This window comes from Nelumbo lutea, chromosome 7 (assembly GCF_056320005.1).
Source record: "Nelumbo lutea isolate HS-2025 chromosome 7, American lotus-T2T, whole genome shotgun sequence".
Classification (NCBI taxonomy): Eukaryota; Viridiplantae; Streptophyta; class Magnoliopsida; order Proteales; family Nelumbonaceae; genus Nelumbo; species Nelumbo lutea.
This window is the reverse complement of record NC_142690.1, coordinates 18,327,794-18,350,976: the sequence shown is the minus strand read 5'-3', so window position 1 is coordinate 18,350,976 and position 23,183 is coordinate 18,327,794. Positions and strand designations below refer to the sequence as shown.

At 40.0% G+C, this 23,183-nt stretch overlaps 1 protein-coding gene across 2 annotated transcripts in view; it reads right to left on the bottom strand.

Moving 5' to 3' along the window:
• Window positions 1-23,183, bottom strand: part of LNO1 (Nuclear pore complex protein) — a 101,025-nt gene that overhangs the window by 20,906 nt on the left and 56,936 nt on the right. For both annotated transcript variants that reach the window (XM_088952730.1, XM_088952731.1), the window contains exons 11-13: window positions 17,193-17,250; window positions 14,820-14,953; window positions 14,617-14,741 (exon numbers count right to left, since the gene is read on the bottom strand). In XM_088952730.1, coding sequence (XP_088808856.1) covers window positions 14,617-14,741; window positions 14,820-14,953; window positions 17,193-17,250 — 317 coding nt within the window. The remainder of the gene's footprint in view (window positions 1-14,616; window positions 14,742-14,819; window positions 14,954-17,192; window positions 17,251-23,183) is intronic.

Below are 23,183 nucleotides of genomic sequence, written 5' to 3'. Positions count from 1 at the left end.
GCAGAAAATTAAAAACATAACATAAAGAAAAATAAGGGCCCAGATTAAGGCCCATTACAGCAAAGAACATAAAAAGATAAAAAGGATAAACAGCCAATGGGCCATTTGGCCCATCTTCTCTACAGTTAGCATAAAAAACTAATAAAGTAGCTTAGGAGAAGTAGGGATCTTTAGATTTTATACTTTCAGATTCCATCGCCTAGGCACCTTGACAAGTATGCCGATGGCAGTTGAATTGGCAATCTTGGAACTTCTGGGCTAGGTGCAGTCTTTAGAAGAGAAGGAAATACATTAGGGGCAGTGTTTTTTAAGTGTGAGATGCAGTGAAAAAAAAGCGCAAGGGGCTTTCTGCACCCAAGGCACAAGGTACAAGGAGATGCATCTGCCTTTTGAAGCAAAGCGCAATATTTTTAAAAATTAAAAATGCATAATATGAAATAATATTAAAAGAAATGTTAATAAAAATGCATACTTAAATTTTTAAAAAGCCTATTAGCTCAAATTAAAATGCATAAACATAACACTATAAAACATATTCAAGCACATAAAACTTTCAATCTCTTTATTTCTTTCCAAATCGCATTACTCATAATTCTATGGGTTGTTTTGTACCAAGCCCCTTGAGGCAAGCCCAAATAAGTCCATGCTAGGGCCTTAAATTCGTATTCTGTACATAAAAATAAGTTTTATAACCCACTTTCTCATGCTGACCAGCCTGAGGATTTTCCATTGCACTAGGTAATAGTATTAGTATATATATTACACAAATTAATAAAGTTTAATAGTTACCAATCAAGAAATAAAAAATAAAAAAGATTTAAAAATATGCCAATGGTTTCAATGAACTTCCATTTAGAAGAAATATCATGTCATTCTGATTCCTGAATGAGAAGGTTGGTGATGTCAGGGCTTTTGGCTTTTTTATCTTTTGATCGATAACGCATTTCATTAATCAATCAGAAATATTAATTACAAAGGAGGAGATAAATTTTCTCATCTCCCCATTTAAGGCTTGAGCACCCATGAATAGAAGATAGAGTTACAACTGAGCCCAGAACATAGATTCCCTTGCCACCCCTTAGCTAACCCATCAGCAAACAAGTTAGCCGATCTCTTCACCCAACTGATCTTTACTTCCATGCAAGGTTCAAAGTATCGATACTGGCCGATATCGGCCCTTTTTTTTTAACTACCAGCATAGTTGTCAAGGCGACTAGGCGGTTTTTTATGTTTGCCTCGCCCAAACGCCCCAAGTTTTAATATTAGGCGCCCGCCCAGAAACTTAGGCGGGCGCCTATATACATATATAAAAATTATTATTTTTTATATAATAATAAGACAAGTTAAAAGAAAACCCTTTGACAAAAGGGTTTTAATATTAAGACAGAATGGTTTTCTTTGTTCGATTGGAGAGGGAGGAGAACCGAACCGAGCCGCAGCCCAACTCCATCGCACCTCAGCTTCGGCAGCGGCAGGTAAGTTTTCCTTCTTCTTCCTCTTCTTCTTCTTCAACATTTTTTTCCTTTTTTTTTCCGAAAAAATAGTCTGCCAGGCCAGGCGCCAGTCCTTCCTTCTTTTGTAGTCACTTCTTCTTCAAATTTCAGTTGAAAAAACAGGGGCTCCGCCAAACCTCCTTTTCTTTTTTTTTTTCGAAAAAAAGGGGCAGAGCCCCTTTATTCCTCAGTAGTCAGTCCTCTTTCCACTCTTCTTCTTCCATGAGGCCATGAGTCCATGAGTCCATGAGCCCATTTATTCCATTCCGCCCCATGAGGCCATGAGTCCAACAGTCGTCCGCCCCTTGACTCCTTCAGTTGAGTGCATTCTTTTGTTTTTTTTTTTTTGAAGATCTGAGATTTGAAATGCTTTATTTTGAAAATCTGAACTGAAACTTGATTGTATGCTATGCTGAATCTAAAATCTGAGATTTGAAATGTTTTAAGTTTTATTTTGTTTCATTAATGTTTTTTTACATGGCTGAACTACTCTAATGCTCTTTTATTTTTTATTAGTTTTGTTTTGATTGTATGGCTGATTTTTTTTTTAATTTGTATTTATATATAAGTATATTGCAATATTTGCTGATTTGCATTATGGTTGCTTGCTTACTTAGGATTTAGGAAATACATGAATATTGCAATATTGAATTTTCTGATTTGCATTATGCTTTATTTTGAAAATCTGAATTCTGAAACTTGATTGTATGCTATGCTGAATTGGTTATTGTTGAGTGGGCTGACTTGTGTTTACTTTATTTTCTTTTAAATTAAGATGTTATTGGGCCTTGGGCCCATTAGTTTTTATTTTTTAAAGAGCTGTAATTACTTAGTTTGAGTTGCCGCCCTACTAAGGGCATCCTTGTAATATCTCATACTTAAGTTAATTATAAATAGAATGAGGGGCTGGCGGCTAGGGTTAAGTCAATCTATCCTAGTCGACCTTCTTCTCTTTTTTCTCCCCTTTCCTCTCTTGCTGAAATCTCCAACTTCCTACTCTTCCTTTCACAAGAAGCTTGGCTCAAATCAGCACATAAGGTTTTCTACTGTTATGCTTAGTGTAATGTGTAGCTGGTAAGCAAATATAGCTTATAAAATAGTTTAGGACCTTTAGGAAGTATAAAAATCTATAGATTTTATATTTATAGATCCCATCACCTAGGCGCTTGGGCACCCCATGGTTGCCTAGCCTCGTCTAGTCACCTTGACAACTATGACTTCCAGTTTTTTCTTTTTTTCAGTTTTGGTTCAAAGGGGCCGATTTAAGTCCTGGCTACACTCTGAACCAGGCCTTCACCCGATACAACCCCTGTAGGGGCGTATTGAGAAGGGCCCGATACGATACGTATTGGCTGATATGGGCCAATACGTAACGATTTTTTGAACCTTGCTTCCATGTCTTTAGCCAGCCATCTAAACTTTCTCCTTTTATTGTTGTAATTCTATAACCCAGTATTGTCTTTATTCAGCCACCCTACAACCACCTCTGAATCCTTCAATTACAAGTCTTCTTATACTCATCTCCTTTGCTCTTTGGACACCCTCCATAACTGCATTGATCTCGGCACTAAGAGAATCACCCACCCCAATTGGACCTGAGAACATGGCTAAAATATTCCCATTCTCATCCCTCAACACACCCCCAACCCCTGAATGTCCAGGGTTCCCTCTACTACTACCATCTAAGTTCTGTTTCAGAAAGTCAAAGGGGGGAGGGATCCAAGACAAACTCGGTCTAGTTTTGACCTGGGTGCATCTAGCAACCTCTCCCCATTTCCTTGGCGGATCATCCACTGTATAATCTGTCTTAGATCTTCAGCGCTTCTCTCTACTTCAAAGAAAATCCTAGAGTTTCTTTGGCATAATCGTTTGGGTCATTTGTCTTTTTCTTCTTTAAGTTCTTTGTTTCCAAAACTGTTTGAGTCTATGAGTATCAAGGCTAAAGTGTGAAGGTTGTGAACTTGAAAAGCATTGTAGACACTCTTTTAAACCGAGTAATAAAAGATGTTCTTCTCCTTTTGATGTTATTCATTCTGATGTGTGGGGCTCTTATCATGTTCCCTCTATAGGCGGCTATCGCTATTTTCTTCTGTTTGTGGATGATTTCTCTCGATATTCCTGGATTTACTTGATGAAATCACGTGATGAGGTACCACCCTTTGTGAGGCAATTCCATCAGATGGTATTAACATAGTTTGGAACTAGAATCAAGATGTTCAGATCTAACAATGCTAGAGAATATTTTGAGAGACATCTTGCCTCATATCTGTTGGAGTATGGTGTTGTCCATCAGAGTAACTGCTCCTACAGTCCATAGCAGAATGGTGTTGCAGAGAGAAAGAGCAGACACATTGTTGAGACGGCAAGAAGCATGATGATCACAACGACAGTTCCGGTTCGGTTTTGGGGTGATGTTGTTCTCACAGCAATATATCTGATTAACAGGATGCCTTCTCGTATACTTGGATTCAGCACTCCATTCAGCATTCTTTTTCCTCAGGGGGAGATGTTTCATATTCCACTAAGGGTGTTTGGGTGTGTTTGCTTTGCGCATATTCTTGGTCCTTACCGTTCGTAACTTGATCCCAAGGCAAAGAAATGTGTCTTCCTTGGATATGCAGAGAATCAAAAAGGGTACCACTGCTATGATCCAGTCTCTGGGAACCGGTTTGTTACTATGGACATCACCTTTTTTGAATCTACATACTTCTTCTCAAGGAATCCTTCTCAGGGGGAGTGTTTTGGGGAAGTAAGTCAGCAGCCTATCCCTCTCCCAGTTCCAGTTCCTGTGTCTACTACTGTGCTTGACAACCATCCGATGTCACCTACCTTGCCACCCCCTTTGCGTTCCGTCTCACAGTATTACTCACGTCAGAGACTTCATAAGGAGGTTGATTCCACTACGGCAGAACTCACACTTCCTATCGATCCCTTGGAGACTCCAGATTCAGCTGAAACAGATCCAAGTATTCCTCTTCATCCCTCTACTAATTCAGTTCCCATTGGTCCCACTAACACTGTTACTGATAACCTTGATCTCCCTATTGCTCTTAGAAAAGGGAAGAAGAAGTGCACTGCTCATTGCATATCACAATACTTATCCTATAGTGGACTTTCTTCTTCCTACCGTAAATTTCTCTCTTCTCTTGATTCCATGTCTATACCCAAGGGTGTTAGTGAGGCTCTCTCCAAACCTGAGTGGAAGGCAGCTATGCAAGAAGGCAGTTGGATGCAGATGGGTTTATACAGTAAAGTATAAAGCAGATGAAAGCATAGAGAGGTACAAGGCAAGACTTGTTGCAAAAGGATACACACAGACCTATGGCATTGATTATCTAGAGACCTTTGCACCAATCGCAAAGATGACCTCTGTTCGGATACTCCTTTCTCTTGCTGCCTCATACTCTTGGCCCTTGTTTCAACTGGATGTGAAGAATGCTTTCCTAAATGGGGATCTACAAGAAGAGGTGTATATGGATCTTCCAGCTGGTTTTTATGATAATGCTAAAGAGGGAAAGGTACGCAAGCTGAAGAAGTCACTATATGGCTTGAAACAATCCCCAAGAGCATGGTTCGACAGATTCAGAAAGGCCCTGATTGTTTTTGGCTACAGTCAAACTCAATCTGATCACACCTTGTTTGTGAAGCACAGGGGATCCTTGGTGTCAATCCTAATTGTTTATGTGGATGATATTGTTGTCACTGGGAATGATCTGAGTGAGATTGATAGTTTGAAGAGGAACCTGCATAAGGAATTTGAGATTAAAGACCTTGGAGAACTGAGATACTTCTTAGGCATTGAAGTTGATAGATCGAAACATGGAATTTTATCTCTCAAAGGAAGTATGTCTTGGACCTTCTCCAAGAAACAGGGAAACTTGGAACAAAGGCAGCTAGCACCCCCATTAATCAGAACCATAGAATCAGTGCATCAGAAGTGAACCAGTAAAGGACCTTGGGAGGTACCAAAGACTTGTGGGTCGGCTACTACACTTGTGCATGACAAGACCGAACATCTCCTATGTAGTAAGTGTAGTGAGCCAATACATGCATTCTCCACGAGACTAGCACTGGAAGGCAGTTGACAGGATCCTTGCTTATCTGAAGGGACATCCAGGCAGAGGCATATTGTTTACTGATCATGGACAGCTCAAGCTAGAGACCTATATAGATGCGGACTGGGCAGGATGCCTCGATGACAGAAGATCAACTTCAGGAGTGTGCACCCTAGTTGGGAGTAACCTAGTCTCATGGAAGAGTAAAATACAAACAGTTGTGGCAAGATCAAGTGCAAAAGCCGAATATAGGGCCATGGCACATGGAGTTTCAGAACTTCTCTAGATCCATTCTCTATTGGAAGAAATCGGTGTTCAGGCAGAAGAACCTATGATGCTATACTGTGATAACCAGGCAACAATTAATATTGCTCATAATCCAGTCCAGCATGACTGAACTAAGCACATTGAAGTAGATAGACATTTTATCAGAGAAAGGGTAACTTCTGGAGAAGTTTGTCTTCCATACATTTCTTTTGATCTGCAGCTTGCTGATGTCCTCACTAAAGGTGTTGCAAAGAATAAGCTGGAGAATGACGCAAGTTGGGGATGTATGACATCCACTCCCAACTTGAGGGGGAGTGTTGAGTGGGCCGACTTGTGTTTAGTTTATTTTCTTTTAAGTTAAGATGTTATTGGGCCTTGGGCCCATTAGTTTTTATTTTTTAAAGAGCTGTAATTACTTAGTTTGAGTTGCCGCCCTACTAAGGGCATCCTTTTAATATCTCATACTTATGTTAATTATAAATAGAATGAGGGGTTGGCGGCTAGGGTTAAGTCAATCTATCCTAGTCGTCCTTCTTCTCTTTTTTCTCCCCTTTCCTCTCTTGCTGAAATCCCCAACTTCCTACTCTTCCTTTCACGAGAAGCTTGGCTCAAATCAGCACATAAGGTTTTCTACTATTATGCTTAGTGTAATGTGTAGCTGGTAAGCAAATATAGCTTATAAAATAGTTTAGATCCTTTAGGAAGTATAAAAATCTATAGATTTTATATTTATAGATTCCTTCACCTAGGCGCTTGGGTGCCCCATGGTCGCCTAGCCTCGCCTAGTCACCTTGACAACTATGACTTCCAGTTTTTTTTTTTTTTTCAGTTTTGGTTTAAAGGGGCCGATTTAAGTCCCGGCTACACTCTAAACCAGGCCCTCACCCGATACAACCCCTGTAGGGGCGTATTGAGAAGGGCCCGATACGATACGTATCGGCCGATACGGGCCAATACGTAACGATTTTTTGAACCTTGCCTCCATGTCTTTAGCCAGCCATCTAAACTTTCTCCTTTTATTGTTGTAATTCTATAACCCAGTATTGTCTTTATTCAGCCACCCTACAACCACTTTTGAATCCTTCAATTACAAGTCTTCTTATATTCATCTCCTTTGCTCTTTGGACACCCTCCATAACTGCATAGATCTCGGCACTAAGAGAATCACCCACCCCAATTGGACCTGAGAACATGGCTAAAATATTCCCATTCTCATCCCTCAACACACCCCCAACCCCTGAATGTCTAGGGTTCCCTCTACTACTACCATCTAAGTTCAGTTTCTGAAAGTCAAAGGGGGGAGGGATCCAAGACAAACTCGGTCCAGTTTTGACCTGGGTGCATCTAGCAACCTCTCCCCATTTCCTTAGCGGATCATCCACTGTATAATCTGTCTCAAATCTTCAACACCTCTCTCTACTTCAAAGAAAATCCTAGAGTTTCTTTCTTCCCATAGAGACCAACATAACGCAGCCCTTAGGCATCTCCACATAGTCCTACCCCTTTTCAGATGCCACTTGAGAAAAGAAGAAAAAAGCCTCTACAGCTTCGATGGAGGGGTCCAATTACACCCAAAGAGGGAAGAATCCCATTCCCAAATAGTCTTTGCATTTTGGCATTTTGGCAACAATATGAAAATTCCTTTGATGATTAAACCACTGGATGTTGCAACAGATATGGTTGCTCCCTTGGAGTCACTTTAATGGGAAGCAAAATGTTATGGAAGCATTCCTCGGGAAGATGTACCGTCGCCACCGGCAGCAACAGGAACCTGACCCATCGCTAGCAGCAGCAGTGATTCAATGATTCTCATCCTACCCGGTTCGGCAACAGCAATCTTATTTAGATTAGATTAGATCATCTTGCTTGTTCTTATCTTATTGTTCTTATCTTATTCTATTTCTCTTATCTTATCTTGTTAGTAGATTATCATATTAGGATTAGCTTATCTTATCCTTAGCAAGATAGAACTGGAAGTCTCCCTATTCAGCAAGGAGACTCCCTAAGATTAGGACTCTTGTAATCTCCTATTTAAGGAGACACCATTATTGAATGAGGATATCAAATATTCAGTTAAAGAAGTGAGTTAGGAGAGTTGGTGATCTCTTGAACAAATCACCAAAGGCGCCAAGATAGGTTCATCAAGCGCATGAAGGAACAAGGGAAAATAGGAGGTTTTTCCCGTTGACCGACCCGTGACGAGATCCTATTCCCAGGCCCTCAACAACTTGGTATCATCCAAGGTCCACGACCTCGAGCACCAACTCGTGGAGACCAGCTCCGAAGTACGTGAGATCAAAGACGAAGTGAGGGAGCTGCGACGTCTGATGGAGGTATTCCTTTCCAGCAGGGAAAGGAACTCTAAAGGTGGGACAGCCGCTAACGACAGTCGACTAGATCTGCCAAAGTCTTCCGGTGAACAGCAGTCCGTTAGCCAAGGAGCCGCAGTCATCCCCAATTACAGCACGTTGGAATTTCCATCGTACAACAGCATCGGAGACCCCTTAGGCTGGTTGTATCGTTGCGAGCAGTTTTTTCGGAATCAACGGACAGATGACCGGGATAAGGTAAGTCTAGCCGCCTTTCACTTAACAGAGGAAGCACAACTTTGGTTTTATCGATTAGAGCAAGAAAAACCCGGGCTCAGTTGGCCCCAGTTTAAGTCCTATTGTCTTCTTAGGTTCGGACCCCCACTAACCAGCAACCCCCTGGGCGAGCTGATTAACCTTAAACAGACCGGCACAGTGGCTGAATACCAGCAACAGTTCCAAACCCTCCTCACGAGGGCATCCTCCGTGCGACCCGACCAGCAAGTGGATATGTTCACGGCAGGGCTAGCAGAACCCCTGCGGGTGGATGTCGAGATGCAGAATCCACCAAATTTGGTCACAGCCATGAACTTAGCCCGCGCATTCGAGCGCAAGCTGCAGCTCAGCCGCGGAATTTTTAATGCGGTTGTCCACCAAACTCGTGGGTACCCCCAAGCAACAACGACCCCCTCTTCTGCTACCAGCCGGGAACTGAAATCTCACACAACCACCACCTCTAGACCAGTGACAAGTACAGGTAGTAACATGGCTGCTCCACCCATTAAGCGTTTGACTAGGGCAGAAATGGCAGAACGCCGAGCGAGAGGCCAATGTTTCAACTGTGATGACCTCTACTTGGCAGGACATAGATGCAAGAGGCTTTTTTGCCTCCTCATCGATGAACAAGAGGAGGATGAAGGAGAACCCATCATATTCAAGCCAGAGATCTCTCTCCATGCGATCACCGGTATTAAAACCTCTCAAACCATGCAGTTTCAGGCACAGATACAGGTCAACCGGTGTGCATTCTCGTCGATTCAGGGAGCACACACAACTTCATAAGTGAACACGCCGCCCTTCAGTTAAAACTCCCAATGGAACTCCGGCCGCTACTAAAGGTAGCCATCGCAAATGGTGAGAGAGTTCACAGTCCAGGAATTTGTAAGGACATGCCGATACAGGTTAATTCTGAATTGTTTCTTGTTGATTTATTTGTACTCTCATTGGATGGGTTCGATATTGTTCTTGGGGTAAAATGGTTAATTACCCTAGGCCGGATTTTATGGGACTTCAGCACACTCACAATGACATTCCACCTAAATGGGAAGCAAGTTTCATGGCACAATTGCAGGATTAAAGAAAAGACACCACAGGTCCATGCACTTCTGACAGAACCGGTAGCCATGGAAAAACTCCTCGCCGAGTTTTCAGATCTATTCTAGGAACCCATGGGACTCCCTCCTCCCCGAGCTTGCGACCATCGTATTCCTTTGGTGGCGGGTTCAGCACCAGTCGTTGTCTGGCCTTATCGCTACCCTCACCTACAGAAGGACGAGATAGAAAAATAGTGTACAGAGATGCTGAAACAAGGAATCATTCGCAAAAGTCACTGCCCCTTCTCTTCGCCGGTTCTGTTGGTGGCGAAGCAGGATGGAACGTGGAGGTTCTGTGTTGACTATAGAGAACTCAATGACCGGACGATCAAAGATACGTTCCCTATTCCCGTTGTGGACGAACTACTGGACAAGTTGCACGGTGCTCAGTATTTCTCTAAGTTGGACCTTAGGTCCGGGTATTTCCAAGTTCGCATGGCTCCCGGTGACATGAAGAAGACTGCCTTTCACACCCACCATGGCCACTTCGAATTTTTAGTCATGCCATTCGGTCTCTCCAACGCCCCATCCACATTTCAGTCATTAATGAACGAGGTATTTCAGTCCCATCTGCGCAAATTTGTTTTAGTTTTCTTTGATGATATCCTCGTTTACGGCAACTCATGGGTAAAGCATGTGCACCATCTGCGGACCGTTTTTGAGCTCCTACGCCAACACAAATTATTCCTCAAACGGTCCAAGTGCTCCTTCGGGGAGTGACAGGTTCTTTATCTCGGCCACATCATCCATGGGCAGGGTGTGACAGTTGATAGTTCCAAAATTCAAGCTATAAAAGAATGGCCCAAGCCTCAATCAGCCAAGGCCTTACGCGGGTTCCTCGAATTAACGGGTTACTACCGCAAATTTGTCCAGAACTATGGATTGTTGGCGGCCCCGTTAACCAACCTGTTAAACAAAATTTCCTTCCGATGGGATGACGCAACCGATGAAGCTTTTCTGACACTGAGAAATGCCTTGTCTTCCACCCCTGTCTTGCAATTACCAAATTTCGCCTCAAATTTACAGTCGAGTGCGATGCCTCCGAAGTAGGTATCGGGGTCGTATTACAGCAGCAAGGGCACCCGATTGCTTTCTTCATCCGCAGACTGGCCGATCGGCATCTGAAGCTTCCAACCTATGAGCGCGAACTAATCGACCTAGCTCGAGCCGTCCAGCACTGGAGGCCATATTTGTGGGGGCGGTCGTTCGTCGTCAAAACTGATCATTACAGCCTCAAATACCTGTTAGAGCAACGTCTCACCACTTCCCCTCAGCAGCATTGGGTTAGCAAGCTGCTCGGGTTCGACTTCCGGGTGGAATACAAGGTGGGGTCCTCTAATCGTGCAGTTGATGCCTTGTCTAGGCAAGATGAAGACGCGATGGCTCTGTGTAGCATTTCCCAACCCCGGATCTCTCTGTTTGACGACATTTAGAAGGTAGCACCACAGTCCCCGGAATGGTCGCTCTTGGTCCAGACGATCCAGTCCGGCACTACCGACCCCATTTGGTCACTTCAAGACGGGTTAGTACTATTTAAGGGACGAGTCTATCTTCCACCAGACTCCTCTTCGATTTCCACCATCATCACCAGCATCCATAACTCCACCCATGAAGGCGTTCAAATAACGCTCGACCACGTCCGGGCTGATTTCCATTGGCGAGGTATGCAGACTTCTAGTCGAGATTTTGTCCAGAATTGCTCCATGTGCCAACAGCATAAATGGGAAAACCTACACCCGACAGGCCTCCTTCAGCCCCTTTCCATTCCGACACAGATCTGGGCTGACATCTCCATAGACTTCATTGAGGGACTACCCAAGGTAGGTGGCAAATCAATTCTCTTCGTGGTAGTCGATCGCTTCTCTAAATACGCCCACTTCATTCCTCTATCACACCCGTACAGTGCCACTTCAGTTGCCCTCGCCTTCTTTACACATGTTTTTCGCTTACATGGGTTACCAGAATCCATCGTCAGCGATAGGGACCCAGTTTTCACTAGTGCCTTCTGGAAGTAGTTATTCCGGCTACACGACACCACCCTGGCCTACTCATCAGCTTATCGGCCACAGACTGACGGTCAAACGGAAGTGGTCAACCGCACAATCGAGATGTATCTCCGTTGTTTCGTAAGCAATCAACCGCGACGGTGGGTGGATTGGCTCCCTTGGGCCGAGTACTGTTACAACACAACCTACCATTCTTCCCTCGACATGACTCACTTTCGCGTCGTTTATGGTCAGGATCCTCCCCGCTTGCTGTCCTACGTGCCCGGTTCTACTCGTTTGGAAGCAATTGATCACTCCTTATAAGAACGCAACGCCCTCCTAGCCGACGACCACCTTCACTTACAACAGGCCCAACTCCGCATGAAGCTCAACTATGACAAGCACCACCGGGAACTGTCATTCGATCCAGGATAATTTGTTTGGTTAAAACTCCAGCCCTACCAGCAACACTCCTTGCACCACAGGGCTGCCCCGAAGCTGGCGCCTAAGTTCTATAGGCCCTTCAAGGTTCTACGACGGATTGGCAGTGTGGCCTACTAGTTGGAATTGCCAGAGACTAGCCGGATTCATGATGTCTTCCACATCTCCTTGCTGAAGCCATTTACGGGTGCTCCTCCGGACCAAGTCCCCTCCCTGCCACCCTTGAAAGATGGCAAACTGGTTCCCCAACCTAAAGCTCTCACCCGCTCTCGTCTCAATCATGGAATTCTTGAAGTCTTGGAGGAATGGTGTAATTTACCATCGGCCGAAGCCACATGGATCCCATTGGTAGAGTTCCACGCCACATATCTAGAGTTCGAGCTTGAGGACAAGCTCGTAGTCCAGGAGGGGAGTAATGTTATGGACGCATTCCTCGGGAAGACATACCGTCACCGCCGGCAACAATAGGAATCTGACCCACCGCCAGTAGCAGCAGTGATTCAATGATTCTCATCCTACCCAGTTCGACAACAACAGTCTTATCTAGATTAGATTAGATCATCTTGCTTGTTCTTATCTTATTCTATTGCTCTTATCTCATCTTGTTAGTAGATTATCAAATTAGGATTAGCTTATCTTATCCTTAGCAAGATAGAACTGGAAGTCTCCCTATTCAGCAAGGAGACTCCCTAAGATTAGGACTCTTGTAATCTCCTATTTAAGATGACACCATTATTGAATGAGGATATCGAATATTCAGTTAAAGAAGTGAGTTAGGAGAGTTGGTGATCTCTTGAACAAATCACCAAAGGTACCAAGATAGGTTCATCAAGAGCAGGAAGGAACAAGGGAAAACAGGAGGTTTTCCCCGTGGACCGACCCGTGACGAGATCCTATTCCCGGGCCCTCAACACAAAAGGATGCAGTGCAAAGTTGTTCTAAATTTCAAACTCAAATAACATCCATTTGACGGTGAAAATTTATAGGGACTTGCAAGAGATAATGGTCGAAGGGAGAAGTCAAACAACATTAGTAAGGTGATATCTTATCAACTTCCTTGCGTTCTCGTTTTTCTTTTAATGAAATATTTATTTAATTATCAAAAAAATCAAGAAAGGAGTGTTAGGAAATTGGTGATTAGAAGAGAGATTACATTGCAAGGATTGTAAAAGAAATGAGCCATGCCTAACAGAAACACCCATAAGGGAGAAGATTTCACGATTGAAACACAAGATGACCACCGTGCTAGCTATTAAGGATGGTGAGGATGGTGGGGAGTTAAGGGTGAGGAGAGGAGTCATGAAGTAACAAATGCAAAGCAGAAGACTGTAGAGCTAAAATTTCCAGATTGATGATGTTAGAAAAGTTGAGCCAAAACTAAGAACTCAAGAAAGTATTTATCATATGCTCCAATCAGCAGAAATTTGAACCAACCCCAAAATATGGACAAAAACACAGAAAAAAAAAAGAAAGATAGGGATCAATTATTACAATGGTTTCTATACAAGATTAGAAGATAGGAAGAAAACTGAAAATGAGTTTTAAGTATATTAGCATGGAGGACCATGGTTTAAAATGTCTCAAATTTCCCTAATATTTCCATGATATATTTCCATTTCCATGGGTAGTGACATGAAATTTTACCGGAATCGACATTTCCCCAAATGAATACTACCAGCACTATGTGGAGTACAAGAGATAGTTTCCATGACATGTTTCAATTTCCACTTCCATGGGTAGCAACATGAAACTTTACTAGAATCAACATATTCCCCAATGAACACTACAAGTACTATGTGGAGTCCAAGCGATAGTATTATAACATAAGTTGGTGACAATGTTATTGTTCGCCTAACTTACATGATTACCACTTGTAGCTAGTTCAGTATTCATTTCAAACATAAAGTTAAATATTAGTTTTTGGTTTACGTAATAGATTATTTGATTGATCTATTACAACCACTTACATTTTTTATGAGTTAAAATGTTGCTTTAACTTATTCTATCATGAAGCTTTGAATCTTAAGGTTTATAGGGCAACTTCAAAACGTATTCTTTTGTCTATAACCTTAGTTTAGCTTTGTTTAATGATTTGGTACAAGATAATAATTTAAAAAGGTGTGCCTATGCTTCCTTTATCATTTGATAAAATATCATTCTATATTTTGCATATTGTACACTGTTTGCACCATGCCTATAATTTTTACAATATTTCAATACGATATTTCCAACCTTTCAAATATGTTTCTTATGTTGGTTAGCCGACATTTTCACTGACATCAAGATTTTAAACCTCGTCGATGACACAGTTGTGGTCTGTCAAGGGATCAGGAAGCTGCTAGACAAAAGTAAGGTGCTGCCTTGGATGAGAAGATGCTGAAAATATTGGATTCTTGTCTTTTTTGGATTAATTCTATATTGAGGTACAATGCTGTTGGTTGGTTCATAGGGTCATTAGGTCAAGATGTTCCTTCTCAGGGCTGGAGTTCACCAGTTATTTTACTTTTGTGGAAGTTTCATCTGTACAGACCAAGTATCTATACTACGGATGTGATCCTTAGATAGTTGTCTTGGGATGAACTATGAAGGTGCTTCAGAGTTGTTGGCTATATATTGTTGTTATTGATTTCCTTGTGAATTAAAAGAAAAATCTTTTTATAATAAAACAATATATACTAGCACAGTATTCATACCTTGAAGTCCCAAAACTACCATGGAAAGCTTTACGGCCAAAAGGAACTCCACCATCTTCACCAAACTTATTTAGCTCAAGGTTATTGAAATGCCTTTCCAATTCTATTAACTGACTCGTCAAATTCTGGAAGAGAAATAAAATAGAAATGGATGAATAAATGGTAGGATAGTTTAATTCTAAAACTAGTAATAGGTAATTTACCTTATTTACTTCTAATATCTGTCGTCGTTTCAGATCCAATTCAGGGCTCAATTTCTGACGATTCCAAAGGTCCCAGTATTGGCTATCTGAAGCTTGTTTAACAATGCCTTCGATATAAACTTTCCTCACCAAAACTGAAAGCCCAGTGACAATAAGATTCTTCAACAACATATCATGCCTAAGAAATTATATAGGAATTCATATTCATTCCTAGTGGCTAGGTCTATGAATTCAACAAACACTGGAAATGTAAAGGTAGAGCTTGTTACTTAAAAGAAGCAACATTTATAGGAAATGATTGTCATGGTACAAGAACTTCATGTTTCATTTACAAATATGTCATAAAATATGTAAAGACATTATCATCAATATGCCCATTTTTATTTTAGCTTCTGAAATATTAAAACTTGTAAGTTCTACCACTAGTATTAACAAGCCTTGTATGTGATAGAGTTTTCATACAATAGACTTGAAATATTTTAGCTATTCCCTACATTGGTAATCTTCCTTAGTTATGATCAACCTATTGCTTCTCATACAGTTGCTAGTCAGTCAAGTTTGAGATGGATATTTGGTTGATATAGGATTTGTCTAATACCAATTGACATAGGGCTAATAGGAAACAAGACTATACATAGCATTGCCTCCTAGAAAAAAGAAAAACAAAATCAACTTTTGCGCCACAAGGACTAGGACTTTTGGGGTTTCTTAACCTAGCAAATTTCTCTCATTAGGGTAGGTGAAAGGGAATGCAGAATTGGTCAGAACTATTGAATGAACTTAGCAAAAATTGATATATCACCCTTCAAATATGAAACATCATAACTCCAGAAAGCAGGACAGAAACAGAGAAAAAACAATAAATTATTAATACTTTTCAGTTTTTATTAAATTTTTAGGGAAATTAAATCTTAAATTACTCACTTCAGTATTTATAATTATATTTTTCTATTTTCCATTAATTTTGTTGTGAAAATTTATTTATTTAGTATTTTTATACAATGACTCAATTTTTTTCAAATAATAACTATGTTTTCATGTTTAACATATAATTATGTGTAAAATAAAACGTATAAATCATCTAAGGAAGATGAAATATATTATTTTTATAATTTTTAGTTTTAATTAAATTTTTTGGAAAAGTTAAATCTTAAATTATTTATTTCATTTTTATAATTATATTATTATAATTTTTATTAAAGATGAAAACAATCCAAATGTAGTCAATATACAGTTTTGTCAAACTAGGCACGGATTTGCCTCGATATCAATGTGTATCGGACCATATCCACAAATACAGCGTGATACGGCCCAATACGGAGGCGTATTGTGTCGATACGCATGACTCGTCGTGGGATACATATCCCGTACCTATGACCATGGATATGGATATGATACACCCCGTATCGGGAGTATCATATCGACACCTTAATCCTTGGACTGGTTCATCTCCATAAGTATGTGTTAATTCCATTTTGAATTTCTTCTACTGGAAATTCTAGTCTTGAAAAAAGATCAAGAAAAATCATATCTTACCCAGTTGCCCCATCGAATCCATCTAAATAGTCCTAAGCTGTTAAATCAATATTCCCCATACTTACTTTTAACACTTCATCCTTTCTGTTTCTACAAATTTCCACTCTTGCCCTTAGCTTTACACTTAAGGCCGGTTCATTTCCTCTTAACACGTATCTCTTAAGAGGAATATTTTAACTTTAAGAGAACGATGTTTGTTCGTTTCCTCTTATCTCTTATTTCTTAAAGTGCAATCATGCAACTTATTGTTTTCCAATGATACCCCAAAAAGGCAAACAAAAACTCTCATATACGGAATCAACTTATTGTTTTCCAATGATACCCCCAAAAAGGCAAACAAAAACTACATTCTCTGCATTCAGAGTTCAGAGGAAAGAAAAGTTCACCGATACCAATATACCTCTTAACAATTTTTGCACTTTCGGATGTCAGACTTTAGAGCAAACGAACAGGCCCTTATTGCTTTTGTAATTTAGACAACCATGTTGACTAACTAAAATACATTCATAAATATCACCTCGCCTACCTTGACCCATTTGAATCAAATTCATTGGCCTTGAGCCCTTCAAGCCTTAGCTGCATTAAATTTTGCTTATTTTTATACCAATCCTTTACTTTTAGCTACAAAAACCTAACATCAATTAGTGCCAATTGCTCATAGCTTCATTGCAACAATGAAAAAGTATTTCTTCATAGTCAAGTTCAATTAGTATTTGCTAACCAGACACTGAAAAGGCTTCATTTACTCAAAAGTAAAGAAAGAATAAATACACACTTGTTACAAAACCACCAAAACATCAAAGAAAAACTGTTGTACAATAAAGCTCTGAAGATTACCCTGAGCTGTCTTGTCTAGAACTTGTTGGACCTCATTAAGCTGTTCATCCAGTGTGTTCTACAAAGTCAAAGACCAGTCTGAGAGAGAGAGAGAGAGAAAGAGAACCAATATACGATCATAATCCAAAAATTTAAGGGAATGCACTTTGCAAAGAATTCACCATACAATTGATGGGAACGTGAATTTCTCTCTGCAATCACTATCTATTGTAACTGAATTTCTCTGTTATTAATGAAAATTTCTTGCTGATCAAAAAAAAAAAAAAAAACAAAGGAAAACCTCAAGTGAAAAAATGATGTATGATAGGATACAAAGGAAAAGGCCAACACCCATGTCCTATTAGCCATAACATCACTTTCATTTTCAGCCAGGGTTCTCAAATATCCAAACATGTTCAAATACCTTGGTCTTGTACCATTAGAATGGTTTTTCAGTTACAGATAGGATATATACTTGTAACAGGATTCTCTCTTTAGGGTGATTTTCAGATGATTAGACTATTTTACTAGAACTCACTAGGTGAATAGCTGAAATTATTTTTTAGGTCTTAAGTTGGATGATAGACTTCAGTATTCTTAAAATAAACTTAGCTCAACAAAGCCTTTTTCCCAATCATAGTGTGTCAGCTAGACAGATCCTATTTTGCCATTCAACTCTACCAAGATCACATCCATTTAACATTACTACAACCCATGTCCTTTCAATTCTATCAAGACCAGATCCATTCAACTCAAATGTAGCCCAATGCAAGCTACTCCCGTCAATGCAGGATCTGGAGAAGGAGCAGCCTTCCCCCTGAAATACACAGAGAGGCTGTTCAAAAGGAACTCAAACATATATACCTCCCATCCCCAAGAAAACATAAAGACCAATCAGTCAATACCAGAAAATCAAATAGAATAGCCCAAGGAAAACCTTGACAAACATCTATTTTTTATGGATAACTTGAAGATTTTATTATTTTCTTAATTAAAAATATTATGCACAAAGAATCGTCCACAAACACTAGAATGCTACAAACAACCCAAAGCTCCACACCACCTTAACCTGTGTCCTATCAACCAACTTAGACTCGGATACACAGTTGTCAAGGCGATGCCTAGGTGTCGCCTAGGCGACTAGGCGCTTTTCACAGTGCCTCGCCCAAACACCATATGTTTTGCATACTAGGCGCCCCCCTAGAGACTTAAGTGGGCGCCTACATGCATTTAAACAAAATATATTTTTTTAATTTATTAATTTGATATTTCATTGGTTGTTGTATTCTTTTAAAATAAACCTGTTACATTGTATCATTTTAGTATTAAGAAAACTATACATTGTATCATTTTAGTATCTCAATTTTTTTTTCTAAACCCTTGTATCACAAGGGTTTTGATTCGATTGGAGAGGGAGGACAACCAAACAGGTAAGTTTTGGTTCAGCCTTTTCTCCTTTTTTCTCGAAAAAACAGAGGCTCCACCAGCTTACATGCATTCAAAAAAAATATTTTTTTTAATTTATTAATTTGATATTTGATTGGTTGTTGTATTCTTTTAAAATAAACCTGTTACATTGTATCATTTTAGTATTAAGAGAACTATACAATGTATCATTTTAGTATCTCTATTTTCTTTTCTAAACCCCTGTATCACAAGGGTTTTGGTTCGATTGGAGAGGGAGGAGAACCAAACAGGTAAGTTTTGGTTCAGACTTTTTTCCTTTTTTTTTCGAAAAAACAGAGGCTCCGCCAGTCCTCCCTCTCTTCTTCTTCTTCTTTCTCTTCTCAGATTTCAATTGAAAAAACAAGGGCTCACCAGTCCTTTTCCTTCTTTTTTTTCGAAAAAATAGGGGATCCACCCCTATACTCCTCAGTCCTCCCTTTCTCCACTTCTTCTTCCACCCCATGAGTCCAACTGCTCTTTTTTTTTATTTTTTATTTTTTAAGAAAATTTAACCAGAATTCTTGAGGGGATGTGGCTGCACCAAATTTTCTTATAAGGAAAAGAGGGATGCTGATCTTCAGCAGTCAAAGCCCTGAACATAGACTTAGAAGAGACTTCGCCACTTGGGTGAAGGGTCCATATTCGGGTGTTAGAATGACGGGGGGAGATATAGGCATCTTTGAGGGTTTGGATCAAGGCTATTAAATCAGAAATTTCCAAGCCCCTTAGGGGTCTTCTGAGGTGGAGGTTTAAAGAGTTCTCGGCAAACTGGTTTGGGAGGCAAGCAGAAATAGAGGCTTCTTGGTCAAGGGTGAGGTTAAACAGCCTAGGGAAATAGGCTTCCAGGGTAGATTCCTCCCATCAAAGATCTTTCCAGAACTATTTCCCACTTTATACCATATAAAGGAAAGAAAGAAGTATGAATGGAACATATACCTTTCCAAGGATTGGTGGCCTTTATCCTCTTCAAATGGAGATTGCAATCCCACACGTTTGTATTTCGTCCATATTTACTTGAGATAACAGCAGTCCAAAGAACATTAGGTTCTTTCGGAAATCTCCATAACCATTTTCCTAGGAGAGAAGAATTTTTCTCTATAAGCTGTCCAATACCCAAACCGCCTTCCTCTTTTGGTCTGCATACTTGTTTCTAGCTGACTAAATGGTTTCTCTTATCTCCACCACCTTCTCAAAGAAAATTCCTTCGAAGCTTCTCAATCTGATTTCTCACTTTGGTCGGAATCTGGAAGACAGAGAGAAAGTAGACTGGCAGATTTGATAAGGAGGCCTTTAAGAGAGAGCCTACCTCCTTTGGAGAGATAACACTTTTTCCAAGTCAATAATTTCTTCTCGCATTTCTCCACTTTGCACCCCAATAAAGATTTGAAATTTTCTAGAAGTTCCACTTCCACTGAGTTGATAGCCACAATACTACTTTTGCAGAAATTAACTCTCAGACCAGTGAGAATCTTGAAACATTCGATTACCATTTTAGTGTTTGTGATGTTGGTTATGGAGGCATCTAAGAATAGGATTATGTCATCGGCGAACTGTAAGTGAAAGATGTGAAGTTTATCCCTACCCACTTCAAAACCTTTCACAAGTTGAGAAGAATTGACTTATCAAAGAGATAATTAAATATATTCATCACCAAAGTGAAAGTAATGGGGAAAGAGGGCAACCTTGTCTTAGACCCCTGCTAGCCTTGAAATAACCTTTCGCTTCACCATTTATCAATACTGAAAACCTAGGAGAGCCAATACAACCTTTAATACACCTGATCTAGTTTCTCCCAAAACCTCTTAGCCTTAAGCAATCAAGAATGCAGTCCCAATCCACTTTGTCGTACGCCTTCTCATAATCAAGTTTCACAAGGACCCCCGAGATCCTAGAGGATGTTCTGTCTTCCACACACTCATTTGCAATAAGAATGCTGTCCACAATTTGTCTTCCTTTTACAAAAGCAAACTGATTTGCAATAAGAATGCTGTTGGCCAGAACCTTCGCCAAAATTCTGTATATGCTCCCAACCAAACTAATAGGTCTAATGTCTTTAACTCCCAAAATTCCCCCTTTCTTAGGGACAAGGTAGAGAAAGGTAGAGTTAAGGCCCTTGTTAACAATGGTAGATGAATGGAAGTCTCTTAAAAACTCCATGAGATCTGACTCTACAATTTCCCAACACTTTTGGAAGAAAAGAATAGGGAAGCCATCCGGCCCTGGAGCCCTATCTCCGTCCATGCTGAAAATAGTCTTCTTGACTTCTTCCTCTTCAAAGCTTCTTTCCAACCAATTCCTCCTTTCAGCTGATAGGGTAGTGCAATCCCAATTATTGTAAACTGATTTTCACTACCCTTGGAGTAAAGGTTTTTAAAGAAAGAAAGTAAAGCTTCAGAAATTTCCTCAGGATTCTCCACTTCTCTTTGGTTAAGGTTGAGCTTAGAAATAAAATTCTTCCTGCTTCTCGAGGCATAGGTGTGAAAAAATCTGGAATTATTGTCCCCTTCTTTCAACCATCTCACTCTTGATCTTTGTCTCCAATAGATCTCTTCCCTTCTAACTAGTTGCTCCCATTCCTTTCTTAATTCTGCTCTTTTATTTCTGATTGAGGATCCCATTTTGAACTCTATTGTCCAAGTCCTCTAATTCTGAAAGAATTCTTTTTTTCTCTTCTTCAACAGCTTTAAATTCTTCTCTCCCCCAAGCTTTAAGATTTTTCTTCAATGCTTTTAATTTCTGAAGAAGTCTGAATCCAGCCCAACCTTCCAATTTGTAGTCTTCCCACCATGTTGCAACCTTTTTACTGAAATCTTTGTGTTGTAGCCAGAATTTTTCCAATCTGAATGGGGTTTTTCTTTTAATTATTCTATTGGTGTTCAGCAATATGGGCCAGTGGTCTGAGGTACATCTTGGACGAAGTTCTTGACACAGGTTTGGGACTCTTAGTCAGTCACTTTCACTCTCTCAGTCGTCAGTCCACCCCATGAGTCCTTTTTTTTTGTTTTTTTTTTGAAAAAAACAGGGGCTCCGCCCTACTCAATCAGTATTTCAGTCATGATCAGTGTTTTAAAAGGCATGGGAGACGTACGCCTGGAGGCTCTCCAGGCGAGGCACTCCCAAAACGCCCTGAGGCGTATGCCAGAGGCGCTGACACCTCTGAGGCGTACGCCTCAGGTGCAAGAGGTGTACGCCTCTTGCGCTTTTCTCATGAGGCATGCTAGAGGCGTACACCTCTTGTGCCTCATGCACATCTGATATGAAAATACAGAAAAAAAAAAAGAAAAAAGAAAAAAAAGGAAAAGGAAAAGAAAAGAAAAGAATGGGAAAGAAAAGGAAAGGAAAGAGAAGAAAAAAAGAGAAAAGGAAAGAAAAGAAAAGTAAGGGAAGGGAAGAAAAGATAAGGGGAAAGAAAATGGTTTGCCCCCCAGACCCCCCCGCCCCCTTTTCAATGCAGCTTTATTCTTCTTAATATAAAAGATTTTTATTAAAAATAAAGAAAAAATGAGATCCCCCCTTCCTTTTCATCCTCCTCATAACCACCCTCCTCTTAAGGAGGCTTACGCCTCTTGCATTCTGAATTACACCTCACGCCTCTAGGTAGTGGAACGCCTCACGTCATGCCTCCATGCTTTAAAACACTGGTCATGATTCACACTTGAATCATCTCAGTTTTTAACAGCCTAAGCTGCCAAACCTACAATTCTTCTCTTCTTCAATTCTTCTCTAATCTCTTCTTTAATTCTTCTTCTTCTGATTCAAATTTTTTTATATCATTAATATATATGATTATATGGCTGATTTTTTTTTATATGGATGAACTACATGGCTGAAACTTGATTCAATGATTGTATGGCCGAATTGGATTCCCTTCTAAAAATGTTTTTTTATGGCTGAATTACATGTCTGAAACTTGATTCATTGATTAATTGATTATATATATATATATATATATATATATAGATAGATATATATATAGTTGGTTTAGACTACTTTTTGTTGATAATATTTTATATTTTTAGCTTTTTATATGAAACTTATACACATTTGAATGATTTATAGTGTTAATAGTTAGTGACATGATAGCTAGTTAGCACACAAAACCAATAAAATGACTTAGAAAAGCATATATAAAGTAAAAACTCAATAAAACAAACATTTTTAAATTCCAACGCCTAGGTGCATTGAAAACTATGCTCTGATATCTCCAACCTTTTTCTTTCAAAGCATAAAATTTCATTAAAAAGAAATGACCTTTACAACATGTGAACAAGGAACACTCGAAAACAAATAGTGAAAAGTGCCCTTCCATCAAGACCAAATTCCACTATATGATAATACAGATTCATCCACTAACTTCAAGTGTGCAAAACTGACCCAAAGACACCCTACCCAAGTTCTTAAAGTTCAAGTGAGCTAACATCCATTTGAATGGTCAAATTGAAGAACTTAGAAATTTCTTTCTATATGGCCACTGCCTCTCTTTCTCTCTCTATATGGTCAATTTATAGCCCTGTATACATTCCCAAATCGCAACCTCATCTCTCTCCTTGTCATTTAAGGTTCTAG